Raw genomic sequence first — 14219 nt, 5'->3', positions numbered from 1 at the left:
AGGTTCTCTGAAAAAGCAGCAGTGGTGATTATTTTGGGAACAAGGTAATAGTCCTTGCATGGTTGATGCAAATGTCTCTTAAACATCTGTGATAACAATACTACAACATGCTTGTTTTTTGAAACAGGAAATTTTTTGTTTTTTCAAGATGGGGGTTTCTCTTTGTAGCCTTGGCTGTCCTGGAATTAACGCTGTAGACCAACCAGGCTGGCCTTGAATTCACAGAGATCCACCTGCCTCTGTCTCCAGAGTGCTTCGATTAGTGGCATGCACCACTACTGCCTGGCCTTGGACTTCTGAAGTCTTGCCTAAAGGAACTGGGTTCTTTTTCCCTTTTCACCTTCTTAATTCCTCAAGAATTCCTCCCCCTACCTCTGGAGGATTCAAAGGTCCCTGCATTGTCTTGACTAGCTCTGAAATCCTAGGGAAATTTGACTTAGACTTCTAAACACAATCATTATAAAGTGAAACTAATGCTAAGATTATTTAAAAAGGCAAGCTAATACCAAGATTTTTCTAGTTCCTTCTCAACATTCTGATAGGTTTCCCCTGCTTCTAAAACCCAACTCTGTTACTGTACACACAATACATTAATGGTCTGCATTCAGTGTTATTTCCGCAATTTACCCATTAGAGAGTATGTTTTACACAACCATCTCTCTTGTACAGTATTTTAAAAAAATTTATCTTTCGTCTTTCATGACAGGGTTTCTCTGTGTAGCCCTAGAACTCAATTTTCTGCATCCCACTTGCTGGGATTAAACGTGTGTGCCATCACACCTGATCAGACAGCATTTTAATATTCATTCAGCAAATTACTTCAGCTAAAACCCCTATGCAGTGTACTCAGAAGAAATTTACAACTTCACATGGAAATCTACAAGCTACCACAAGATCTACCTTCTCACTTTTCTAATCCCGTGCTTGATGGGCTGCAGGCACTTTTTATGCAGTGCTTTGCAAGGTCAGTACAATGTTCAAAGACTCAAACTTAGCTGACCATTCGAAATTCTCAATCCATGCCTCTATTGACAGTTCTTTCTTTCATTTGCTGGAAATCTGGACCACCAATTTCGTTCTCATTAGTACAAAAAGTCCCAGAAAGACTTCTGTCGTTTCAGCCATTTATACTTAGAGGCTCCGTTCTCAGAAACAAAACAGAAAATGCTGCCAAGATTTTGGTAAGCAACACCACCCATAACTATTTTTATGCAACATTTTCAAATGTAAAAATGCCAGAAAACTACAGATAAACTAGTTAAGAACTGGATCCACTCAGCCCTTGTATGACTCAGTCTAGTTTTGGCCCCGCCTTACAACAGGAGCTGTCATGGACCGCATGCAACATTAACTGAAAGTCAAATACTGCTGCAGAAAAGCAGGAGGGAAATGGCAGGCCGAGGGGGTGGGCGTTTCTCGGAGCGAGCATCCTGTAGCGTTAGGGCGCCATATTCTGAAAACGAGTCCGGTGCATTGTCACCATGTAGAAACAAATTCAAGGTGTGCAGTGCCCAGGATCACGGGGAGCGCACTACTTACTGCTTGTCACCAGACTGTATAATAATGAACACATTCACTCTCGCCCTTGCTACAGAAATATCCACCTAGCCGGGGATCCTCCAGCTCAAAGAAGTGGGGTTAGTTTGACTTAATGGTGGGATGGAGGGGACAGGTGTGCTGTCTGTCCTGCGCTCAGCCTGCGAAGGCAAAGACGCAACACAGAATAAGCGAAAACACAATTCACACTGGTAAGAATGCTTGGTGGCTGAAAACCTCAAAGAATGCTGCGGCCAGGACTAGAGATTCGGCCGCGCCCTCGGCCACCGGGAGGTGCTGAGCAAAGCGACGCCGGGGTCCAGCTGCGCGCCGTCCCCAGGGCAAGGGCGGTTCTCCCGCAGCCATCTGGCCCGCCCCGCCCGTCCGCCCCTCCCGGAGGGAACCGCCAGGCCTCGAGTGCGCAAGCGCCAACCCGCCAAGTCGGCGAGCGCCGCCGCCGCCGCGCAGGGCGCAGGCGCGGAGGCTCCAGGCAAGGGGCGGAGCCAATTTAGGAGGGAGAGCGGAGCGCGCCTAAATCCTAGAGAGGCGGGTCCAGAGCTGGAAGGGGAAGGGCCTGAGCTGCGTGGCGCGCTTGCCGCTCCCCGAGCTCGCGCTTCAGAGACGATGGAGGGAGACGTGGGCCCCGCCTGTGCCCATCAGCGATCTGCAGGCCGACGTCGGAGCCGTCCGCAGGACACGAGGACCCGCGGGAGGCCGGTTCGCGGGAGAGCGGCGGGGATGGGGGTGGGCAGCGCGGCGGGTCTGCGCAGGCGCCCCGCCTCCGCAGGCCACGCCCCCAGCGGCCTTTACCCCCGCCCTCTTGCCTCTTTGGGGCGGCGCGGATCGGGGCGGGTGGGCGGGGCCCTTTTTCCGCGGCTGGCCCCGCCCCCGCGGCCTCCTATTGGGCGAGCGAGGGCGTCCGCCTCACGCCGCCTGCCTATTGGCGCGCGCGTGCGGACGCCGCGCCCCATTGGTCTGTTCTGATTTGGGCACCAAATTCAAAGATTTTAAAAGTACCAGCTGGCGCCTTTTAAGAGCTACAGCTCGGCGCCGCGGCCGGTCGCCTCTTCCCCTCTGGTCGCCGCCACCTCACCTGCGTCGGAGCCCGCGTTCCCCGGCATGAGCCGGCGCGTTTGCAGCGGTCGGCCCCGGCCGTCCTCCTGCCCCTGCGGCCTCGGCGCGCGGACGGTCGCGGACGGTGAGTGTGAGGCGGGCATTGGAGGGTTCCCGACTCGGTGGCCGCAGCCTCAGCCCGGGTGCATGTGCAGATCACGGGGTCCCGGGCCTCGGGTGCCTTTCCAGGCCCGGGGCAGGAAAGGAGGAGACTGGGGGCGCGGAGGAGAGCCAGTCGGCTGGTGCAGAATGGGACAGTTGTGGTCTGCCTGGCACGGGGGTCCCACCATCCCATCCCACCCAGGTATCCCGCTCCGAGGACGTGCAGGTGGTAGCGTCTGCGCGCGGGATTCCACCCAGCCCCTGCCTGGGCGCCAAATGCCCCCCTCTCCCCTCCCCCACCCCTGCCCGAGCTGTGACTGGGCTCTGGGCTTCCAGCCTGGCCAGATGCCTCTTCTCCAGCCCCTACACCCCCTTCTCAGCACTTGTTTAAGCTCCTCACGTCCCAACTCAGTTTCCCAAACTTTTCCCCCTCAGCGTCCTGGCCGGAGAGCGCGGGAGATTGCGCTCGCGCTTATCTCCGCCCTTCCTCGTGCACCGCGCCCTCGGGGCACCTCCCACCACCGACCCCTCAGCACTTCTAGGGGCTCCTGCCCTGCTCCCGCCAAATGTAGAGACCCCCCCCCTCTGCCCACCGTACCAAACTCAATGGAAAAAAGATTTATTTTCTCCTCTTTTTGCCTCTTTTCTCAATCTCAAGTCCTGGAGCCCCCGGGAGGGTTTTGAAAAGCGCCTCCCCACCCCCTCAAAAAAAGAAAAGAAAAAAACCCCAAACCATCAATTTGCCTCTAGTGTTTATTTAATGGTGAAAGTCGAGGAGTTTTTTTTTTTTTTTTTTTCCCCTCTGAATTGAGGAGTTAGTGATCACTTGCTTCAAAGCCTGAATCAAGGTTCAGCAAACTCAGTTACATATATATATTTAAAATATATCTTTGTTAGACCCTCAGTGAAAGACAATCATCTATTTTATCCTAGAAATTTTCGAAACTGGAGGAAAAAAGCAATTCTTTGATGATCTTCCTTCATCAGAACAGGAATTAAGTCTTGAGGGGTAGAAGCCGCTAGCTTAGCAGACTGTATTTGTAAAAGACCCTGAATCCTAAGTCAATCTTAAAAGTCGGAAATGTAATCGTTTTACGAGGGAATTTTTTTTTTTTTTGCTCAACTTTCCTCCTCAGGAAATACGTGCTGCCTCCGAGTCCCCTCCCCGACTTGGTCTACAGCTTTGAAGAAATTTTTAAAAAATTAATTAGTACATTTAAATGATTTTCCAAGTAGGCTTAAAGGTTTTCTCATGAGAATTATACTTTAGGTCACTGAAATTTCCTCAGGCTTTAAGCGGAGAAATGAATGTGCTTAGCCTTGGCCACATGCTTGGGGACTGAGACTGAAGCTTGGTTAACATATGGAAGAGCTAGAAAGACTTTAACGACAGTTTTAATTACAGCGTTTGATATGGAATGTAAGGTGGGGATTTATAAGTTGAAAGAAAGGTCAGACCGGGTGCACTTTATAACTCTCAAACCTTCTCCCTTCCCCCACCCCAGTGTTTGGCCCGAGCAGTGGTAATGTGAGTTCGAAACATTGAAATGTTTGAGTTTTAAGGTTCGTTTTAAGAAAAACCAAAAATATCCTAGCGAAATAAACTGGTTGGAAAGTTCAGCAGAGAGCTTTTTTATTTGAACTTTGGCTTCCTGAATTTGTGCTCGTGTGGAATTTATCTTGATTTGCAGTGTAAGAAATGTGAGAGCTTGGCATAATGTGAGCAATGTGATAGGGATGCTATTGATTAGATCGTGCATTTAATCTTTCCATTTCGTGGTTGGGAAAACTAAGGCTGTAAGAGTTATCTTTTTGTCATTTTCTCCAGACTTAGTAAATGGTACTCTTTAGGTTAATTGCTAGAGTCTTTAACCATAGAATTTTTTTTTTTTATTCTACTTAACAGTACATATCCTGTGCATTAGTTAATTGGGGTCATTTGCCTAAGTTTCTACTGCAGTTGTAAACCCTGGTCCCCTTGAGACTCTTGTGAACACCTCTAACCTTGATTTCACATACTTACCTGTAATCCACCATTGCCACTGAGTGACCTGTGACCTTTTCAAATTTGGAGCCAAATTTCGTTCTGTTTAGAAAAATAAAAAGATTTGGTAACTCCTGAAGATCACACCTAATACCTAACTTGCCCCTTAATCTATCATAAGTGGGTATCAGATAAATGAAATGGCAAAAAAAATGCCCCCACATATTTGATTGGGGGAGGTATGGAATCAGGTAATCTGCCTTTATGTGTGATTGATTACATAAACAATATAAAGTTATTTCTTATTGTTAAGGAGCATTTACTTTGACCTTTGGGAAGTTCTTGCCCAAGATGGATTTAGCTATTTTATATACCAAATTTTTGTCTTCTGATACTTTCTTTAATTTAGAAAACAAAAAAAGAGAATCCTGTAGTCTGGAAAAGTTAAACCCCCCCACCCTGCTTAAAAAAAGGAAATGATGTCAACATGTGAAATGCAGTTCCAAGCCAGCTGAAAAAGCTCATGAGAGCAAAACTTACAACAGTTTGAGGCAAAAGTGAGCATCCCTGGACTAGGTTTGGTGCCAACGCTGTTGATTACAGTGTTCTTGTCCTGCAAGTCCCACTCACATGAGCACATGTGTTAGGCAGATCTCAGGTCAGAGGCACTGGCTGAGGGAAGGGATGAAACTGCCATAGCCATAGCTGAAGATCATGTGCTTTTCACCAGCTTGCCACCTGTGCCCAGTCAGAGCCACATAGAGATAGAAGAAAACCGACTGCATTGAGTTGTCCTGACCACATGTACACCATGGCACATGCATGCCGACACAATAGAATGGGGAGAGGAGACTTAGTGCAAAGGAAGCCTATAGAACTAATGATAGCTAGATGGAATGTGGTGTCCTGGAACAGTGGGAAAAAGCTAAAGAACCATGCAACCATAGATTTTTAGTTAATAGTTTTGGCTTAATCTGTTAATTGCAACCTGTTCATTTCTGTTAGTGAGTATGTAAGGACTGATATTTGGTGTAAAGCCTTGGGTTCAGTCCCTATCAGGGAGGAGAGGACCATGTTAGCACAAAAGTGATCTTTATTCTGTTTCGTGTGTTCTTTTCATAGGTTGTAAAGAAGAAAGTCCTGTTCTTTCTGTTAAAATGAAGTGTTTTAATTGCAACCCTGATCTTTCTGAACTTGAAGTGGTAAAACCTGAGGAGAGTGGGAGACAAGTTTCCTACAATCCTGTGTGTTTGGAGCCTTCCTGCAAGGACTGCTTTAGAAACCAGGAAAGGTTATCTTTCATTGAGTCACCAATTGTGGGACCAGATAACAACAAGGAAAATCAGCGTGTACAAAAACTACTCAATAGTTCAAGTGAAATAGAGGAGCTGGAGGCCAGCAGACTGTATGAAGACAGTGGCTATTCGTCATTTACACATCAGAGTGAACAGGAGGATGGCATCCTTATCCTGGAGAATTTCAGAAACAGTACCCAGCCCCGCCTGCTGCAGTCACAGAGCCCAGACCAGTACCCCAACAAACACCTGCTGCCTGTCCTGCATTTTGAAAGAGTGGTTTGCTCAACATTAAAAAAGAATTCCAAGCGAAACCCGAAAGTGGATCGAGAAATGCTGAAGGAAGTTATCGCCAGTGGGAACTTTCGACTACAGAATATAATTGGCAAGAAAATGGGTCTGGAACACCTAGATATCCTCACCGAGCTCTCCCGGAGGGGATTTAAACACCTTTTAGCTAATATTTTGACAAAGCTCAGCGGCATGGACTTAATAAAGTGAGTGTGTTGCACACTGCATGTGTGAGATAACCTGGGACCCACTTGTACAGATGAGTGTAAATCAGTGCTGACTTGTTTGATTGATGGCATTTGAAATGAAAGGAAACTAAGGAAATGCGTCTAGTCTGGTTACTTTGAATTTTGTAGTCTTGTTATTAGAAGGATGCATTCTATACTGAATCCTCTGACTGGCCGAAGTGAAACAGGGTGGATGTGGTGGTTTCTATTGGCTGGTTTCTGTAATCAACATTGTGGAGTGTGCCATCTAAGTTAGTATAACGGGTTTTCAAATTCGATTACAAGCAGCCTAGAGGAAGGTGGAGGTGTGCACAATGTACTAGTATGTAATTGGTTCTCCAAATAGCTACTCAAAAAGAATGGATACAGCGGAAGCTTGATGGAGCTTTAAAACATTTGGAAATTTTGGCCCTTGGGTAGTCTGGTTAAACACTGATACATGGTCATGGGAACAGTTTCCGTGTTTAGTCAGGTTAGCAAAGCTCACGTTGTGCTTCTGTTCTCTCCTCATCTTAGCATCTTGTCTCCTTTGCTTCCAGTTTGTCTAAAGTGAGCAGACTTTGGAAGAAGATAGTGGAAACCGATAAAGGAGCGTCGCAGCTGTACAGCAAAGCCATGCAGAGAGTCCTTGTAAGTGGTGTTTTTTTTTTTTTTTTTGAAGGACTGTTCTTTTTTCTTTAGAAGTAGAGACATGCTATAGCTAGGCGGTGGTGGCGCACGCCTTTAATCCCAGCACTTGGGAGGCAGAGGCAGGTGGATCTCTTGATTTCAAGGACAGCCAGGCAGTAATTGGAAAAAAAAGGGAAAGGACAATTTTTTTTGTAAGTCCTTTAAATTCATAAAGCACATCAGCCTCCCAGGAGCTGGAGAGAACGAGTGTGAGAGGCATAAGACACACTTAAAAAATTACACTTTTGGTTACTTACGCTTCCTCTAACCTGGAAAGGCTGCGCTGCGTGGACTGATTTAAAAATAAGGGCTGCACAATTAATTGGTGGTGTGTGTCATTGTGGTCAGTTATAAGACAAACTGAATTATCAACACCCTGGAGAGAGTCTTACTGTGTAGAGCAGTGGTTCTCAACCTTCCTAACTAATTCTTCGACCCTTTCATACAGTTTCTCATGTTGTGGTGACCCCCAACCATAAAGTCATTTTTGTGCTACTTCATAACTGTAATTTTGCTCCTGTTACAAATTGTAATGTAAATACCTGATGGGCAACCCCTGTGAAAGGGTATTTGACTCCCCCTAAAGGGGATGCAACCCACAGATTAGGAACTGCTGGTCTAGAGGAAGTGTTTAATTTTCTGAAGTACTTGGTAATTGTATTTCTGATAGTGTTCAGTATATGATTGGGAGTTTGGCCTTAGAGTTGGACATGCTTAGCAAAGAAAGAAATGCTGCTACTTAGCCAGGTGACTTAAGACAAGGGGTACTTAAATTCTGTGCTCAGTTAACTGACTACTGCCACCTGCTGGTAGTTGGGAGAATGACCATTTGTTCTGTGGGCAGGACTTTGGCCTTGGTTAGTTTAAAGGTACCTTGAAATCCTTATAGGCTCATCTTTGTTTCTGTGCATAGCTCTGTTGGGCTGTATTTAAACCTGCAGATTGACGCAGGACTGGATATCTCGTTCCGTTTTGATCCTTTTACCAACTGCAAATGTAATGAGTAGAGAAAAGAATTTTAAAATCCTCTGTTACACCTTTTTCAATCAGGAAAACAGTAAGTTGTCGCTGCATGCTTCAACGAGAGGGTACGTTGTGAGCAGAACTGCACTAACTTCTGTTCAGAAGTCATCGACTTGGACTCCCCCCAGAAAAGATACTCAAGCCAATTTGCCCAGTCAGCGTGATCAGAAGAAAGGTCCTGCCTACAGCCGGCATGGGGAATTCCTTGAGGTAACTGTCTAATGGGAGGTATTAGAACCAGCACTCAGTCCTCAGGGGAGTTAACGTGAGAAGTGGGGTTTCAGTACACTACTTGATATCTAGTGTCTGCTACTCTATTAATCACGCTAATGTTCCTTTGGTTTAGAGTAAGAAGCATTAAGGCAGTTATTGAAGAGGTCACCTTTCTGTCCCCTTTGTTCACTCGGTGACCGTGGAGTTTCTCAGACTGTTCCATACTACATTGTAGTTGGCTCCTGTCATAAGGAGAACAGCTGAACAAACGGGGTATCTTTCAGAAGTTCATGGTTTTCTATTACTCTGAACTATTGGGTGATAGACACTAAAATGTCTCCTGTAAATCGTTAGCTGTGCTGGAGGCATGGCTTCCCTTCCTGGTTTGGTTACCAGAATTCATTCAGTCCCTTAAAATACACATACATAACGGATTTTTTTCTTCTAGGTGGCCAAGACGTTAAAAAACAACGAGAGCCTCAAGGCCTGTGTTCGCTGTAATTTCCCTGCAAAATATGACCACTATTTAGAGCGCGCGACCTGCAAACGGGAAAGCTGTGGGTTTGACTATTGTACAAAGTGTCTGTGTGATTATCATGTCAACACCAAAGACTGTTCGAATAGCAAGCTCCTAAAAGCCACCTGTAAAGTGATGGGCCCTTTGCCTGGAACTAAAAAAAGTAAAAAGAATTTACAGAGATTGTGACCCTTAGCACATCAACTGTAGAGGATCCTAAGGGCTACTTTTTAAGGATTGTTAGATTATAACTTACAAAGGTAAAAATAAATGTAGGGTGCCATTTTGCCCCTTTGGGAAGAGAGGACATGCATATAGCCTCTTAAAACAATTACAGTGTAATATTAAAAAATTAAAAATTTTCATACAAATGGAAAGATTAAATTAAGAAAGAAACTGGGTCTCTTTTGTAGTTAGATGGTAAGTAAAATTGATTGGATTTTATGGCAAGTGAAGGCTGTAATTTTATGGAGTCTTTAAAACATGTGATTCACAGTGTTAGCATCTGTGATGCTTTACCAAATTTGTATTGTGTCCACGTCAACCTGAGTCTGTCGATTTAAATGTTTGTCTTTGTCAGTATGAGCCTTTTTCAATGTGTAAAGTATTCATTGTAAAGTCTTGTTTACTTTATTTCTGGTCTGTTTTAGTGTTTTTATACTTGTAAATATTTCTGTTTTTATGTGCCAAAGAAAAAATATTCATATAACTTTATTTTGTTTTGTTACAAATAAAATTGTTATACGTTTAGTAGCATGTGCTGTTCATTTTTATGCCCACTTTATGGCACTGGAAACAAGTACACTGAGCTGTGAAGGGAATTGGGTGGATCATGTGTCACTAGAGGGCTTGTCCTACCTCTCCGAGTTCCCTCCCAATAGCTTATCTGGTAAGTGTGTAGACCTGTAGATAAACATCTCTAGATGCTGCAACTCCTTAGAACACTGAAGTATAAAGGGCATTTTCTGTCTCAGCAGACTTACCATCAGGTTTACTGAGTAGTGGGCAATGGTTTGTTTTTATTTTCTAGTTTTCATTTGTTTATCCATAAAGAAACATGGATGACCTGCAGTACCAGTTTAGTGATCCTATCTTGCATTAGTTCAGGTTTATCATGAGCAATCTTCAGTTTTAAAGAGTATCTAGTGATCCTAGTCAGTGGTAACTTCATTTTAGGATTTGAAATCTATCCTTAAGTGCTTTCCTGGGTTTGCAAGTTAGGGTTTTGTTTTTTTTTTTTTTTTTTTTTTTTTTTTTTAAATTTTTTTTTTTTTTTTTTAATTTGAATCAGATATTTTCTGATTGAATTTATATGAACTTGGACACCTGAAGCTCTTGGTATTCTGTACTATTGGTATTTTAAGCACAGTTGAACATGGACAGGGCTTTTTGGTTTTGTATTTGGGTAGTTTTCATTTCCAAATGCCTCCTGAAGCTGGTGATCCATTTTCCCCCTTAGATTTGAGGAATTTTCAGAATTGCCTTAAAAAGGTTTTCAGTATCATTACTCTGTGCCTCAGTTCCTTCAACATCCCTGGCTATCAGATTTGGTTTCTTAGTTGTACCACAGGCTTTGGGTGTCACATTGTTTCCCCCATCACTTAATGCTATCTGATTATTCCTGCGTATGTAGTTCCTGGTACTCCTCTGCCTCATCTGTTAGGGGTGTTTAGGGTTTAACTGTGCTATTGATGAAACACTGACCAAAAAACAACTTGGAGGGGAAATAGTTTATTTCATTCACATTTTAAATCAGTTCAGCAAAAGCAGGGCAGGAACCTGGAGGCAGGAGCTGATGTAGAGGCATAGAGAGTGATGCCTTCTGGCTTGCTCAGCCTGCTTTCTCAGGAGAGCAGCCTGGGGATGGTACCATCCACAATAGGCTGGGCCCTTCCCTATCAATCACTTACAATGCCCTGCAGGCTTGCCTATAACCCAGTCTTACACAGGCATTTACTGAGTCTAAGCCAGCAGTTCTCAACCTGTGGGTCACGACCCCTATATCAGTATTTATGTTACAATTCATAACTAGCAAAATTCCAGGTCCGGAGTAGCAATGAAAATAACTTTCTGGTTGGGGAGGGGTCACCTCAACATGAGGAACTGTATTATAGGGTTGCAGAGTCAGGAAGGGTGAGAACCACTGTTCTAAACTTAGCTGTCCTGCCACCTCTTCCTTGGTCACTAATCCACTTCCTTTGGGATAGTGTCTCCCCTTTGTTACTAAAACTTTTTACCCAGTCAACTGAAGTTTTTGAAGAAAAACTTCTAATTTAGTTTTTGAAGAAAATGTCAATTTGTCTATGTTGCCATGCTGGTTAGTTTTTTTGTTGTTGGTTGGTTGGTTTTGTTTTTAACTGGACACAAGGTAGGATCATCTGGGAAGGGGAAAGCCCTCCCTTGAGAAAGCGCCTCTGTTTGATTGGCCTGCAGACACATCTGTGGAGCGCTTTCTTGATGAACGATTGATGTGGGGAGGCCCAGCCCACCGTCGGCGGTTCCACCCCTGTATGCGTGTCCGTGGGGTGTATAAAACAGCACGCTGAGCAAGCCAGGGAGCAAACTAAGTCTTTGTCTGTGGCCTCTGCTTCAGTTCCTGCATCCAGCTCCTGCCTTGAGTCCCTGCCCTGACTTCCCTTCAGGATACAGCTGTAAACCGTAAACTGAAACAAACTCCTTCCTCCTCAAATTGCTTTGGGTTGTGGTGTTTTATCACAGATTGGAAAATAGCTTAGACGGTTGCTTTTCGAGGCCATACCAAGATATTTTCCAAACCGGCACCCTTTTCTCAGGAAACGTGTGAGGGTTCCGTTTATGTGGCATTCTTGGCAACATCTACTCCAGTCTGTAAGAAAGCAATACACCTGGGTTGGGGATTTAGCACGTTTGGGGAGTATATATTATTGATCAAGTGGTTTATCCACCTGTCTTTTGATTGGTTATCAGCTTAGAGGAAATGTTTTAATTTGTTTATTGTTCCAAATGATTTTCCTTCTATAGAGCATGTTTTTCATGCTGTATCTAAGAAATGTATCTAGTCTACATACACAGTTTTCTCCTACATTCACTTTTAGAAGTTTTACATTTAAAACAGTACTACCTTTGTTTGTTTGGGTGGGTGGGAGCATACTATAGAGCATGTAGGTACAGGTTTGAAGACAACTTGGGGAAGCTGGTGCTCTCCTTGTATCCCGTGGGACTGAGGGATTGAACTCAGGTCATTAGGCTTGGCAGCAAGCACCTTCACCTGCTGAGCCATTTTGCTGGCCCACTAGCACACTTTGTAATTTTATGGTGAGAGTGTATGGTTAGTCTGTAGTTTCTAGAATGGTGGGAGGAGTGTCTTGAAATGGGCACCCATTTGTCCCAGCATTGTCTGCCGACCCATGTCCTTTGTCTACTGAAATGCCTCTTGGATTCCACACCACCCTGGTAAGTTTTATAACCTGACAATGGCAGCTTTTTAATATTTTTCGGACATTTTCTAAGTTATGTCACCTATTATGTTTCTACATAAGTCTTATCAGTTTATCCGTTTTAATAGGACATTGGTTTTGATTGGGATTGTGGGGAACATATCGGTATGCCAACTACTCACATCTCAACAGCCCTGTTTCCCAGCCCCAAACATAGCGGTCTGTCTGATACATATCACTCAACATGTCTTTTCATTATATACATCCAGTACATCTATAATGTACTTATCCTTAAGCTTACCCCTAAGCCCCATATGTTATAATATTGTGACTACATCTTATTTTCAGTTTTCTATGGTCTGTTGCTATCTTGAAATGCAATGTATTTATTTATCTGGCAACCTTACTAAATATAGTTAACTTATAGTTGAATGTTAGTGGATTTGTATCAAACAAATAAATATTTTATTTCTCTTAGTCCATCTATAAGCCTTCTATATGACTTTAGTTTCTTGATTATTATTATTTTTTTTGGCACGTTTTATAGTCTAAAACCTGCAGCTCAACAGAAATGCTGGTGGTGTTTTTGTCGGGTCCCAGATATTAAGGAAAACACTAAGAACAATGTTAGCTGTCATTTTTTTTTTCATGAGTTGCCTCTGTTTACTTGAGGTTCCTCTCTGTTGGCTTTTGTCAGTTTTTTTCGCTGGCTAACGTGGTCATGTTGGGTATGGAGGTGTGTGGCTACCATAAATTACCTTGATTTCCTAGTATTAAAACAACCTTCCATCCCTAGGATTAAGGCCACTTGTCCGTGATATTTATTATTTATATTATTGGATTATGTGAGTGTGTGTGCATGTGTGTGTGTGTATGTGGGTGTGTTGAGAAGTGCTGCATTTGTGTGCATAAGAGATGTTGACTTGTAGCTTCTTAGGGTGTTTGGGACATACTCCCCCCTTTTCAGTTTCCTGGATGTTTATGTAGAATTAGAATGCTCTCTCCCTTTGTGGTTATCTAGAAATCAAGAAAGCTGGATTTCCATTATGGGAAAATGTTTACCTGTGTGTTTTTAAATAGCTACCAGGCTCTTCAGGTCTCCATTTCTATTCATTTCTCTTTGAATAAGTTTATTAGTTTTTCAAGGACTTTTTCAGGAACAGTAATTACGGGATTGCTTAGCATGGAGTGGTCAGAATAGTCCTTTACATACTTTGGAATCTACAAATGTCCTCCTTTTAATGATTTTTTTGCAGCATAGCTTGGTTTTGACTCACTTTGATGTACTAAGAAGATGGATAACTTAGACAATGGAGCTTTCCTGGTCGCAGTGATGTGGTCCACACTGTGTATATATTTGCTTGTTTGGAGGAAGTCAGAATGCTAGCTTAAAGCTCATCGAAGCTTCCTGTAACACCCAGTTGACCTTGCTCTTTGAATTGAACCTAGATAAAATCTAGATCACAAGATATCCTAATTGGTGCCTGTTGGAGTAAGAACACACATTACATTCAGAAGCAACTTGGCCAAGCAAGGTGCAAGCTAGGAGTTGAGCTTGCCAGTGACTACCTTACACGGCCCCTCTGATCCAGGCAGGGAGCAGCCTGTGTCCTCCAGTGCCTGCGCCTCGCCATCCTGCTAGAGTGTGAGGTGAACGTGTACTTGGTGTCGCTTGTGATAACCTTTCGACAGCAGATACAGCTTTGCTGAGGCCCTTCTCCTCATGAAGCCAGTTCAGATTTGGCAGTCCTGTGTTAATTCATGTCTCGGATGCTGGGAATGAAAGATTAATGTTTCTATAAAAGCCCAGTGTGTCCATATGCGTTGCTCTTT

At 44.0% G+C, this 14219-nt stretch overlaps 1 protein-coding gene across 1 annotated transcript; it reads left to right on the top strand.

The window, feature by feature from the left end:
• Nucleotides 1-2408: 2408 nt before the first annotated feature.
• Fbxo5 (F-box protein 5) lies at nucleotides 2409-9362 on the top strand. Its single transcript, XM_028890223.2, has 5 exons — nucleotides 2409-2734; nucleotides 5858-6527; nucleotides 7088-7178; nucleotides 8268-8450; nucleotides 8902-9362. The coding sequence occupies exons 1-5, from the start codon at nucleotides 2656-2658 to the stop codon at nucleotides 9157-9159; spliced, it is 1281 nt and encodes a 426-aa protein (XP_028746056.1). The 5' UTR covers nucleotides 2409-2655; the 3' UTR covers nucleotides 9160-9362.
• Nucleotides 9363-14219: the final 4857 nt, after the last annotated feature.

The sequence above is a fragment of the Peromyscus leucopus genome, chromosome 8a (genome assembly GCF_004664715.2).
Source record: "Peromyscus leucopus breed LL Stock chromosome 8a, UCI_PerLeu_2.1, whole genome shotgun sequence".
NCBI classification, from domain to species: Eukaryota; Metazoa; Chordata; class Mammalia; order Rodentia; family Cricetidae; genus Peromyscus; species Peromyscus leucopus.
Note: the sequence above shows the minus strand (reverse complement) of the source record. Positions and strands in the feature narration are given on the sequence as shown.